The sequence below is a fragment of the Hippoglossus hippoglossus genome, chromosome 16 (genome assembly GCF_009819705.1).
Source record: "Hippoglossus hippoglossus isolate fHipHip1 chromosome 16, fHipHip1.pri, whole genome shotgun sequence".
Classification (NCBI taxonomy): domain Eukaryota; kingdom Metazoa; phylum Chordata; class Actinopteri; order Pleuronectiformes; family Pleuronectidae; genus Hippoglossus; species Hippoglossus hippoglossus.
In genome coordinates this window covers 7859982-7872851 of record NC_047166.1, presented here as the reverse complement: position 1 = coordinate 7872851, position 12870 = coordinate 7859982, and the positions used below count along the sequence as shown (strand labels likewise).

The 12870-nt window shown below is 42.4% G+C and overlaps 2 protein-coding genes across 2 annotated transcripts; both read left to right on the top strand.

Moving 5' to 3' along the window:
- The first annotated feature begins 551 nt into the window (after positions 1–551).
- On the top strand, positions 552–1697 carry apoc2 (apolipoprotein C-II). Its single transcript, XM_034611424.1, has 4 exons — positions 552–644; positions 862–921; positions 1015–1171; positions 1269–1697. Exons 2-4 carry the CDS (start codon positions 873–875, stop codon positions 1357–1359), a joined length of 297 nt encoding a protein of 98 aa, XP_034467315.1. The 5' UTR covers positions 552–644; positions 862–872; the 3' UTR covers positions 1360–1697.
- Positions 1698–4361: 2664 nt separating this feature from the next.
- Positions 4362–7804, top strand: LOC117776979 (trypsinogen-like protein 3). Its single transcript, XM_034611420.1, has 5 exons — positions 4362–4410; positions 4502–4643; positions 5491–5744; positions 7027–7163; positions 7415–7804. Exons 1-5 carry the CDS (start codon positions 4374–4376, stop codon positions 7619–7621), a joined length of 777 nt encoding a protein of 258 aa, XP_034467311.1. The 5' UTR covers positions 4362–4373; the 3' UTR covers positions 7622–7804.
- Positions 7805–12870: the final 5066 nt, after the last annotated feature.

Below are 12870 nucleotides of genomic sequence, written 5' to 3'. Positions count from 1 at the left end.
TACCGGAAACATCACTTGGGAAAAAAACGTTTTATTTTTTCACCAGGAACTTTGCCAGTAAATTCTGTGTCACAGCAGATCAGGTGAGCTTTTATTTCACAGGAGGGCTGAAAGAGAAACAGAACAAGTAGCTTCCTTCCAACTGTGGCGCGACAAATCTTATCTAGCTGGCCTTAATATGTCACAACCTGAATTAGCCCGGATGACGTGTTCATCACCCTCTAGACTTGGAACCATCTTATTAGGACTCGGACACGAATGCATCACGTTCTGTTATGCAAGTCCCTCCTTCTGTAAGGTTGATGAGTGTGCTACATTAATGAACTACTGACGTAATCAATGGAGAAACAACATTGATCACAGTGTATTAAGAATACCCCCCCACCACCTTCAATCCCTCTCCTCATACAAATCAAACCAGATTAAATGTCTGACTCCTGACGACGTTTAAATCCCCCTTTGATGCTGTTTTTATCAAGACACAATGTGACACATGGTCCCACAAACACAAACCTGACAACAGTCCAGGTTTATCTCCCACACAGTGCACTTTGGCTCTGGGAGCGACAAGTCAACACATTTACTCTCCTATATAAATGACTCGGGCCAACAGGGCCTCAGCTTCGTTTCTGGAGAGGAATAGAGTGAGTACGGACACTTTCACTTCATTTTCAGGGTGTAAACGTCTTAAAATGCGTGAATGCAGTGCACAAGTAAACATAGAGCTCAAAGAGGGTTGATGTTTTTGACATAAGCTGCATGTTTAAGGTCAGAAAGGGTTTTGTTTTTAGTGGAGGAACATCTCACCCTAGTGGATAGAAAGAGTTGAGCCCTAAATGTTACTGTTTTCTGTCCTCACAGATACAAGTGACATGATGAAGCTGCTGGTCGTTGCCGTGCTCGTCGCGCTCCTCGCTCTCAGTAAGTGTTTTCCAGTTTGAAAGAGATAGAGAAATAGATCTATGTTTTCCATTTGACTTTGACTCATTTATTGTCGTTTGTTCCCTCTCTCAGGTGCTGAAGGCTTCCGTGTGACGAGGCAGGTCGAAGAGGAGGAGGGGACTTTGACCAAAATCACAGACAAAGTCAAGTCCCTCTATCAGGACACCATCAGCACGGCCAGTGGATACCTGGAGAGCATCAGGGGCATGAAGCTGGAGGAGAAGGCAAAGTAAGAGATTTCCCAAATGGCGCATTGACCTAATGCAGAAAATGAAAATGAAATGATCCACATTTTAAACTCTTCTTTCTCTGTGTGCAACCTGCAGGAATATTTACTTGGATACTTCCATGGTTGTGAGCACCTACGCCAACATAGCACATGACCAGCTTTACCACTTCTTCTACGCCCAGCAGTAAAAAAAACAAATGATTTCCAGTGACTGAAACTTTTAACGCTCCAGGAGAGAGGCTACAGCGTCGTTTGACAATCTGACCTCTGCCTTTGGTCTCACCTCACCCGAACATCCCAACCCCAGACAGCATCTTCACAAACAACGTACCCGGGAAAATGACGACGACCACACAATGAAGACTGTATTAAATAAACACCTTAAAGCTTGCACTGAGGAAAATGGGGAGAACAACTAATAATGTTATGATCTATCGCCACCTACTGGTGAATTTGTGTCCTCATAGTTCCACCTCTGAATAAATTTAAAATATTTGTATCTTATCTTGAAATAAATATATTTATACAAACAAACTGGTGTCTGGTGGATTCATTATACTTTTATTATGCGATTGATGGAGTCAGTTGTTCTCCTGTTTGTGTCAAATTTCCTTTTATCTCCCTGATGCCAAGGATCACGTGTTTACATCTGTGTGAATCTGCGATGAGGCGTCAGACTTTCATGGGCTGAGGCAGCGCCCCGGACACAGGCCCATGTCGCAATTAATAATGGATGAAAAGAGACATGTAAACTGCAGAGAAAACCGACAGAGATGAATCACAAAAACAAAGACTGTGTGAAGTTTGTTTTGTGGATTCTGACAAGCTCTGATTTTTAATTAATGCATACGTCTACAACATGTGGCCTCTTCTGAAGCTGCAGCCGACACAAACAAAAGATTTGCTTTCAAGTATCACTGTGTGTAGCTGTACAAAAGAAGTGTGCTGTGTCAGAGAGCCATAGGACAAACTCACATCTGCATGCATTTTAAGCACCATGATATTCCAATACTTCAAAAAGAATATTATCGATGTGTACTTCTACTCATGAAGAGAAATAAATCAGTGCAACACGCAGGACCATGTTTCTGCAGCTCTGTTCGAACTGGATTCATCTATCATATCAGAATTAATTGCACAAGTTTTCTTTCAACTAAGAACAATAAACCGATCTGGTTTGACACCAGTTTGATTTAATCTGCACAACTGAAGAATTACACATTTTCTACATTGTTGTGAGCGAGGAGGAAATCTGACAGATCTGATCTGACTTTATTCAACTAACTGGATTCTAACATTTATGTTATTAAACTGTCCACGACCCGGATTTCTATATTCTAATGGTTTTAGATTTGTCACAGCCAGACAGTGGTGTAATTTAACAAAGTTAATTTACTTCATTATGATACTTCAGCAGATTTCTTTCATGTATTTGGACTTTTTTTCAGGTACTTTTCACTTTGACTCTATATATTATCACATATCTGTACTTTCTTGCAATGCATTGTGTTACATGTTCACATCGTTAATATTTAGAAAGGTAATCGGTGATGAGAAGGGAATTGGTTCGTTGTTCCAATCAGAGTGGGTAGGTAATATTAGACTCCGCCTCCTGTTGGAGATCTTCCTCCACAGTGGGATCTGTTAGAAATGATGACCTTAACTTTATCATTTCCTTTCAACTGATCCTACAAAGGCTGAACGTTTGTTGTTGTCACTCTGAACAGATGATATGGATGAGAGACTGTGTGAAATTGCTGTCAGGTATTTCTCTCTCGCCAAACGTCACATATGAAATACATGCTTGTTAACGTTGAAAACGGAAATACAGGGTCATTTTGATGCTGTCAGTCATAATCTGCTGGTTGCAAAACTTTGCTTCTTGCTCTGATAAGACGTTATCTCTGGAATGGAAGGAAAAACATCCTCTTTCGATGGTGACACCAGGTGAAGCTGTGGGTCCACTCCTCCTTTCTGTTTTTACTAATGATTTGACCCTGTGTTATTATTTTCTATTCTATTGTATTTAGCACAACTTAGCCAATGTATCAACCATATGTCAAACACATGAATATAGTAAATGACCCATTCGTTAGGTGGATAAAATGACATATAATTATTCTTTGACCAACCTTTTATAAATAGAGAATCAACGAGAATGACCGTCTCTACCAAACATCAAGTTTCAGGAAATATGGTCGATTGTGATAAATAAATAAAACGACACATATTTTACAGAACATTGAGATGTCACTGTGAAATTGACCTTTGACCTTTTCAAATGTAAAATGTCAGCACTTCATTATTTCATCCAATTTGACACAACTTGATCTTGATTTATAGCCAAAAAATTGTTTTGTGACATCAGAGTGACGGTGACCTTTGACCCTTGACCTTTGACCACCAAAATCGAATAAGGTTTTTTGTCTATTTTCAGTCAACAAAACTATTAATTTGACACCAAATTGCCTTTTTACTCGCAAGTGTCCATTGTTCTTAAGCCTGAGATCCACAACTTGCTCTTCAATGAATTAAGAAACCATTTAAAAGTGATGATTTATCAACAACATATTTCCAATCATAGTAGTCTTCAAACAGGAGCATTCAGAGTTGTGTAATCTGTGATATTTTCAAACAGCCCTTTTTAAAACTGCGTCATGGTGAAATATTAACAAATGTATTAACACTGTTGTAAAACATTAACTTAATGGAAACTTCCCAGCAGAGTGAATCATATCTCCACTCTTTATCTTTTTCATTATTAGTTTTTGTATTGCTTCAGAAGCTGTAGTGTGAATTCATCCGTGAGATAATTGTCTATTGTAGAGTGAGGGTTTCACACAGACTGACCATAAAAGTGGTTTTAATGGAGCCCCACAGAAGCTGTGCACAGCAGGTCGCTATGAAAACAACATAAACTTCCCCAAACCACAAACACTGAAATCTCATAAGCCTCACAAATGTATTTCATATACCATCATATCTCAGGAAAAGAATAAAAGGTCACAGGAAACAGGGTTTATAGCTGATCATGGACGTGTTGAAATTCCTCAGTTTATCACAAAGGTTACAGCCAAACTGGAAATGAAGCTGTCTGGTAATAAAGCAGCGAGTTCCTCCCACTGACCTGAAAAAAAGTTTGCAGGTATAAAGAAGCGACCGATCAAACAAGTCGTCAGTTACAGAACAACAGAGGCACAGAATGAATCTTCTTCTGGTGCTCGCTTTGGGGCTGGCAGGTAGATATTCTTTACCACATTGTGTCTAAAATATACAAAAGTCAACATTAGAAAAGTCTTTTGGTTTCAGTCCTCTCTCGTTGTGTTACAGGAGCGTCTCCCCTGGGGGAATACAAGGAGTGCCCGCCTCACTCCAGACCCTGGCAGGTGTATCTGCACAGTGGAGGAAGGTCCTGCAGCGGAGCTCTCATTGACCAGTGGTGGATAGTGACCTCCTATGACTGTGCACCCACGTGGGTACTGGTGGCTGTTTATGCCAAATAACAACTCAATGCAACTGATGAATTTGTATTTTCTTGGTCTTTCTTGGAGATTTTATGTTTATCCTCTCTTATTCATTTTATTTTCATTGTACAGCACTTTGGTCGACTCCGGTTGTTTTTAAAATGTGCTTTATAACTAAACTTGATTTGATTTGTCAATTTTCAGAAACAAAATGTAAAAAGTTGTTTCAAAAGGTTTCCTCCTTAATAGCCGTGCTTCAGTTTAACGTACATCCAATTTCCTCCCAATATCCGCAGTTAAATCACATTCGGGCTTGTTTGAAACCCGACTGAAGTGCTTGATATATTCCGCTTTGCTAAAATCCAACCATGTATTATTTAAATCGAGCATATTTTTTCTTGACGTTTAATTCAATTGCTGCAGCGTCTTTCTGCGTGACCTTCAGCCTGCAGCTCCGGCTGTGTCTTGCACAATTCTCCTGACGAGATTAAAAAGGAGAACATTTTGTGTGTTTTTTGTTTCCCTCTCACGATTGATTTATGAAGCACTGCACACGTTGTAATGCACTTTAATAAATAACAGCAGAATATAACACGATAATCGGCCTGGTGTCAGCAGACGAGTCAGTCAGGGAGTCATGGGATGAGTCTTTGTGTTGAGATATTAAATGATGTGGTTCTTAGTGTTAATAAGACTGGATACTGTTAATAGAACAACTGCAAATTCCACTTGCTAAATAAATAACACCAATTAGCCTGTTGTTCTGGTCTGATTAAGGTTTACAGTTCCTTAGTCCTGGGCCTGTTTCTGCCTGAGGCCTCAAAGATCTTTATAAATCACCTCCTCTCATCCCAGACCCCACAGGACCATTGCTACCCTGGGAGACCACGATGTGACGGTGGAGGAAGGAACCGAGCAGCACATCCACGTCGCCGAGGTGATCCGTCACAGCCCCTACCGCTCGCCCCTCCACAGCCTCACCATGGTGCGTCTGGCCCAGCCGGCCCGCTTCAACCAGCACGTCCAGTCCATCCCTCTGCCCAGCCGCTGCCCGCAGCCCGGGGAGATCTGCTCTGTGAGTGGCTGGGGCTCCACCAGGCCCAATCACTGTAAGTGAATTTAAAAGTGCTATACTGTGGCTTTTACACCTCATTAGCTTGTATCCACATTAGACTTCAGTGCAATTACAAGATAAACCAGTGTTCCCTAATCCAGTCCTCAAATATTACCTGTCCAACAAAGATTTAAACTCCAGCTTGCCTGTGAGATCTCAGCTAAAGGCTCCTGGTTTCCATTGCAAACAAACCTTTCCCCTTGAGAACCGCTTTTAAAGCAACAGTTGGATATTTTGACAAAATAAACTCATTCACTTTTTTGCTTTCTATTACATTTTAATTACTGGATCAATTAGTCCTGTGGTTCCCTGCGGTTTTTATGCTATGCTGGGTTTATATTGAGCATACAGATGTCAGAGGGGCATTTCTCTGCAGGTGGGTGAGATATGTACCTTGTCACTGCTGTGCTCACACAAAAAGTCATGGAAATCGGCTCAGTAGTTTTTGGAGGAGGAAATTATGAATCTGGAACCATGTTGCAGGCGGTTAGCTTTGCTAAGGATAAGCTAACTGAATCACGTTTATCTAATCCCCTATTTGTAGTTTTTCCAGGGGGTTTGTTTACAAGTCTATTCCTTGGCCTGGCATATGACCTTCTATTAAGAATAACCTTAACGTCTTTGCAACTGAAATATTAAAAACAACTCTTGATACGTGAAACCTTCCCTGTTTAAATGCTTGCTGGTAGCACATGTCCTCTTCAAAACACTTACCCAGATTGACGTCCTTGGAACAAGTAGCATTGACCTCTTTAGAGCATTTATCATAAACTGGAAAGATACAAAAAGAAGCTCTGTTACTCTCACATTTTCATCACGATTCCGGGAAACGTTGAATTCTGATCGGCGGCTCATCAATATTCTGGTCACCGCAGCGCTAACAAGGCATGAACGCTCTATTTTAATAATGAGTAAAAAATGGCTTTCTTTAATCAGAGGAGTTTCTAATTGCCTGCCAAAATGCCCAGTCAGTGATTGAGACTAATTAAAAGCGGAAGACCTTGAAAATGGTGTTTATTTAAGGTTTAGACCTTATGCACCGGTGCCAGTAGTGGCACTGCATAAAAACGGAAACTAATCCGCAGACCTGCTGAAGGCAAGGGAAAGGGAGCTCCTGTGAGAGACGGAGAGGCAGGTTGATGAGTAATGGTGGTGTATATATCTCGACACCTAAATTGTATTTATGTTATATATTCAGATGACGCACCAGCACGATTTGAAGTACTTAGTTTGAAAGAATCAGGGCAATGACTCAACTTCATCCTTCTCCGAAACAGACGAGCCTCAGCAGCGTCTGAAGTGTATAACCGTGCCGGTCGTGGATGATCAGACGTGTATTAACACTTTCCCTGAGTACCTGTACTGGAGCCCGCACATGGTCTGTGCTGGTCAAGCAGACACAGATAACTGCATGGTGAGTATATACACAACACAAAGAAACTGTATATATATATATATATATATATATATCCGTCTCTCCCTATATATATATGCATATTCCTCACTTCTCTTCAGTTTAAAATAATCCCCAGTCTCTCTATCCCCAGTCTTCCCCCGTGTATCACTGCATTTTCTTTTCATTTTAACTCACTTGTTTAAAGGCATTTTCCATAAACCGTCACAACAGAGTAGCTCATTCTCCCCCCCCCCCCCTCGTCCCTTCAGGATAATGGCGGCAGGGTGATGGTGTGCGGAGGCCAGCTGCAGGGGGTGCAGTGGTTCAGACATGGCTGCAGAGACCCAGCTCACCCCAGTGTCTACACCAAGCTGTGCCGGTACAACGACTGGATCCGAGATGTGATGGACCGCAACTCACCGACTGTGCCAAGTGCAACCACTACGAGGACAACGACACGAGGCCGCACGGACTAACTTCATCCCTGATTAAATATAGACATTGTTATGAATATTGCAATACTTATAGAGGTCACCCTTCCAGTAAAAATTTAAAAAATCGGAATGACAAATATATCCTACTCTCAAAATAAAAATAAAATAAAATAAAATGTTGTTCATGTTTTATTCATGGTTTTTACTGCACCCTTAACTCTGATTGCTCCTTTTTCCTCATTTGCCTCAGTAAACCCTTTCCACAGCTGGCTAATAGCTGCTGCTAATTGGCTCTGATTCTTTCCCACTACATCATAACTCCACACGCGCCGCTGTGTGTGTGACACTGGGAGGGAATTAGACGTGACAGGGGACATTTGTTTGTTCCACATGTTGAACACCAAAACCGCTAAATCTTGTGGCTGTCTCCTCCTGGAGGACAACATCCTCCGATCAGTTGTTTTGAAATAATAAATTGGATTAATGACCCGTGATGAATGATGAATGAGAATCACCATCAAATTCTGGAGTACACCTCAGAGTGTTTTAGCGTCTTTTAGCCCATTGTTTTGGTTTCAATTTTAATGTTTTGAGCAACAGGCCCCGACAAACGCTTTTACAACAGTGGACGGACAATGCAAGTTATCATCTGGTGAACGATGGAGCGCATAGCAGCACATATCAACTTTATAAGGTAGTAACACTGTCCGTCATTGTTATGTTCACATCTTCCTCTGACTGGCCAAAGAGATCAATTCATTCAAGTTTGATCTTTTGGGTCTTAAACTCAGTTCAGCAGGATACTCATGGTAGTTTTCAAAAGCATGGTTGCCATTTTGCAAATAATAGAAATGTTATTTAGGATTGAACCACTTGATTTCAGTCGTAACAAAGTCGTATCCACAGAATGAGCCTGACCGTGGACTCTGCACTGGAATATGGCACCTTGCAAATATTGCCCCCGATTACAGTCGTGCAGCAATATTGTAGATCTCCACTAGATGGAGGTAAAGCCCAATCATAAATAAACAAGACGTCCTTGTGTGAGAGGAGAGAGAGAAAGAAACGCTCTGCTCATGACTGTGTGGACAGGTGATGTAAATCCTAAAGTGTTTTTCAGGGTTTTATGTGAACTCGTCAATACGTCTGCAAAAATGTGTTCAAGCAATAAACACGTGGATCAAACGGAATAACACAGAGACACAAAGGAACAGTGGAACAGAGGAGTTGGTCGCACACACACACACACACACACACACACACACACACACACACACACACACACACACACACTCCCAAAATCACCTACACACATGTGCGCACACAGACACACTTCCATGCAAAGTGAGTGACAGCTGTGTCCATAATCACCCGTGCAGTTGCAGATATAGGGGCGACCCTGCCATCTGTTCTCAGCATTTCTCTCCCATTCCTCACCCCCTCTCCCCTGCTCCCTCTCCCACCTCAGCGGGAGTCAGAGGACAAACCGAGGGGCTGACTCTGGTAACTGTGATGCCACAGTGTGATATTAATTGCTGTGGGTTTTTGGAGCTGCTGTTTGTGTTGTTTTTTTTTTTCAATTTGGAGAGTCATTGTTTACTATTCTGGGGGATTTGGCTGATATCTATTTAACAGCTATTGTGTCTGTAATTGTTGGCTTTTGTAACAGATACAATAGATACTTCACTTATTCCCCTGAGGCAAGACACCAAATACAACAAGCCTGAAATCCTGTGGGAGGATTTTACTGTCTCTTTGTGGACTTAATCCTAAATTATATGCAGTTTGTTGTGGTTACTTGGATGTGGTCTACCTCCCGGTGTGATGTCTCCCCTGATTTATCAGTCGGCTAAAGACATATGAAGCGTCTCCCTAATTATTTCCACCAGCACTCTGGGAGTTATCTTATGTGCTTCTGCAGACATCACACCCCATTTCTTATTTCAATTTATAGCTGGAGCTCATCTTTTTATTTCCCCTGCAGCTAAAACAAGTGCACGCCATTTGATGAAGTTAAACAGTGATAAACAGTGGAGAGGTGATGGACCAACATCTGCTTTTAAGTTCCCTGAGAACAGTGTTTAAGGCCTCATTTCCAGCTCTGTGAGGCAGTACTGTGGCACAAAGGTGCTTTGAGCTCAATGCTAATGTCAGCATGCTAATATGCCCTCCACCATCATCCATCCATCCATGTAACCATCCATCCACCATCATCCAGGGTCGTGGGGGAAGCTAGAGCCAAACACAGCCAACACACCCTGAAGAGGTCACCATGTGTATCACAGGGCCCAACATACAGTACAGAGACAAACAAATGCTAACATGCTCACAATGACAGTGCTAACAGGTTGACAGTTATAATGTTTGCCAACCGTTGATCTGTCGTCAGTATTGCAGGTATTTGTACATGAACCAAAGTCCTGGACGTAGTGGCCCTCGTGAATGGATCAGTAAAGTGATTAAAGTTCATCCTCTGGGCTCCTTGGATATCACAACCAAATGTCACGGCAGCACATCCAACGACGGTCCAGACATTTCACTAAAAAACATAAATGTCAGCGCCACAGCGGTGCCAGAGGAAAAGTCAGGAGATCCTCAAACTCAGTAGGTGTCAGTGACTGAGGACCATAAAGGTGCGTACAAGGTTTCAACACAATCCATCCAATAGCAGTTGTGATATGTGGGCCTGGACCAAAAAGGTCAAATGACTGAAAGAACATAGCCATAAAGACCAGATCCTCCCGAGCGGCATGCTGTTGGCTATCATTCAAAAAAGTGTACAAATAAAAACTATGCTACAGCCTTGTTTTTCTATCGAAATGTAAAATTCTTTCTTTCTCTAGAAACACAGATTGTATTCAAAGTACCACAATGTGTTTTGGCCAGCGGAGGTCAGATGCACCCTCCTCAGCTCCCACTAAGATTTGAATAGACCAACACAATCAGAAGCTGCAGAGATAAGACGACCTTGGTGGTGAGAGGGATTATTCTGCCATGAAAAACATTCAACAGAGCTGCCCTGCTTCCGTTTCTGTTGTTTCTACCCTTCAGATAAACACGCACACGTATTACAGATATCTCCGAGTGGCAGACTTCTCAGTCGGCTAAGATATGCTAACGTTTGTTAATAGTTAACCATTGCTCCTCTCCCTCCAACCTCGCCCCCTGTTTTTAAGACACTGTAAATTATTTTTCTCAATTTCTAAACGTCCTCCCTTCCTCTTTCTGTCTCTCCTGGGTTTCATAACTCAGGCATGCGTCGCTCAGCCCACACCGAAAACAAGTATCACCCTCAATTGCCCAAACGCAGCGGCATGAACTGATTAATGAGGGAATTAAAATGAGTGATGATCCACGGGAGGAAATCTTTCTCCTCGGGTGTGACAGTGCTTATCAGCGGTTGGTGCAATATCTGAAGAGTAAACGCAAGGCATCAACCCCCCCCCCCCCCCTGCTCCCCTCCATCCTTCTATCTCACTCCATCGCTCTGTTTCTCGGGCAAACTGTCGCCATCACTCATCAGCAGCTTACATTCCCAGCATTCCCCTGTGGCACCTGGCTCATGAGAGAGGAAAAGTGACAAACACGCACGCGCTCACACTCACGCCTCCATCATACACTTTTTCCTCCTAATAGCTGACAGGTCTTTTCACGAGGATGTAAATGAATATGGGGAGCTGGCTTACATTAGCACAAGCAAGTGTGTGAGTGTGTGTGTGTGTGTGTGTGTGTGTGTGTGTGTGTGTGTGTGTGTGTGTGTGTGTGTGTGTGTGTGTGTGTACAGTACTGTACGTGTGAATGTGTGTGTGTGTTTCTGTTTAGGCTAATGGCTCATTGAGAAGTGCAGGCCAAGTCAATCACGCTGGATCTCCCCCATAGAGACCTGTGGCTCATCAGGGGGGATAATTAGCCTGAAGAGCTTTAATGATACTAACCTAATAGCTACAAGAGCACAGTGAGAGGCAGCCATATGTGTGTGTGTGTGTCTGTGTGTGTCTGTGTGTGTGTGTGTGTGTGTGTGTGTGTGTGTGTGTGTGTGTGTGTGTGTGTGTGTGTGTGTCTGTGTGCATGCATGTGTGGGATGCGGTGTGTGTAAAGCTGTGGGATGTGTCTGAGAGGTGGTGAGTAAGCGAATTAGTGATTAAAATCCTGTTTTGTTTATACGTGTGTTTAGTGTGTGTGTGTGTGGATGGTGATAATGTGGCGGCTCATGGGATAATGAATATGGTGGCTATGTGAGTCCAACCCACACCAATACACACACACACACACACACACACACACACACACACACACACACACACACACACACACACACACACACACCATCCCTCATTTTGTTTTACTCTGCTTCTCTCCCACACCCTGAACTGTTGTTGTTACAGTGGAGCAGTGAGTTCGCTCTCGCCTGCCGCACAATGCAAACCTGACACACAAAACCTTCCAGACTCTGTGTTCATGTACGTGTATAGTGTGTGCGTGTCTGTGTGTGTGTGTGTGTTTGTATGAGAGACTAAAAGAGATCGAGGTGGGGGCTACATTATGCATTCATGTTGGAAATTGCTGCGAATTTAAATGAGCATGTGCACTTTGGTGGACAAGCTGCTTAGTAAGTGTATTGCAGCCCATGATGCACACATAGGGTGGACACAGTTGTGTTCAAATTGTATGCACTGTATATACCATATATCAAAATCAAATATGAAACCTGTGTGTTCACAGAGTTAATAATCTCGTAGCCCATTGGCCATCGTCTGATGACAAAATGACAAGTTGGCCTTCTGTTTAGTTTCGATAAGTTTCTATTATCACACAAGTTAAACGTTTCTCCACACAAAACATAAAAAGTGATACTTTTTTAGTGCCAGGCTGCATTTTGTCTATTCTCTATTAAGAGCTACCTGCATATGAATGCACATAAATGAAAAACGATGGATTTCGGTCAATGTGTTCTGCCCCCCCTGCTCTCTTCACAGTCTGTTTACCTTTGGGCAACCAAATGTGATTGGTCCATCTAGAAACTCAAACCAGCCTCCGGCCCCAAATTCTTGTCTCTCACCTACATGACCTGCACATTCTTAGGTAGTCTGTTTATGGAGATTCCAGAGTTAATAACTAGATTTTTTACAAGATACAAACAGTGCAACAGAACCGAGTACAAGCAAATACCAGAAATACTAAATGACATTCATCAAGTTCATCTTTAGTATTAAGAGGAGCCAACAACAAAGTCAACCCTGCCCAGAGAACCACTCTTCTCCTTCTATGATTCTTCTGAGAGGCAGTGACAC

What these genes read in the sequence shown, in the direction of transcription:
- LOC117776979 (XM_034611420.1), top strand. Translation starts at nt 4,374, where the DNA reads ATGAATCTTCTTCTGGTGCTCGCTTTGGGGCTGGCAG. An exon ending in GCTCGCTTTGGGGCTGGCAG is followed by an intron (nt 4,411 to 4,501) that starts GTAGATATTCTT and finishes GTTGTGTTACAG; the next exon opens with GAGCGTCTCCCCTGGGGGAA. An exon ending in CAGACACAGATAACTGCATG is followed by an intron (nt 7,164 to 7,414) that starts GTGAGTATATAC and finishes TCGTCCCTTCAG; the next exon opens with GATAATGGCGGCAGGGTGAT.
- apoc2 (XM_034611424.1), top strand. Translation starts at nt 873, where the DNA reads ATGATGAAGCTGCTGGTCGTTGCCGTGCTCGTCGCGCTCCTCGCTCTC. An exon ending in CGTCGCGCTCCTCGCTCTCA is followed by an intron (nt 922 to 1,014) that starts GTAAGTGTTTTC and finishes TCCCTCTCTCAG; the next exon opens with GTGCTGAAGGCTTCCGTGTG. An exon ending in AAGCTGGAGGAGAAGGCAAA is followed by an intron (nt 1,172 to 1,268) that starts GTAAGAGATTTC and finishes TGCAACCTGCAG; the next exon opens with GAATATTTACTTGGATACTT.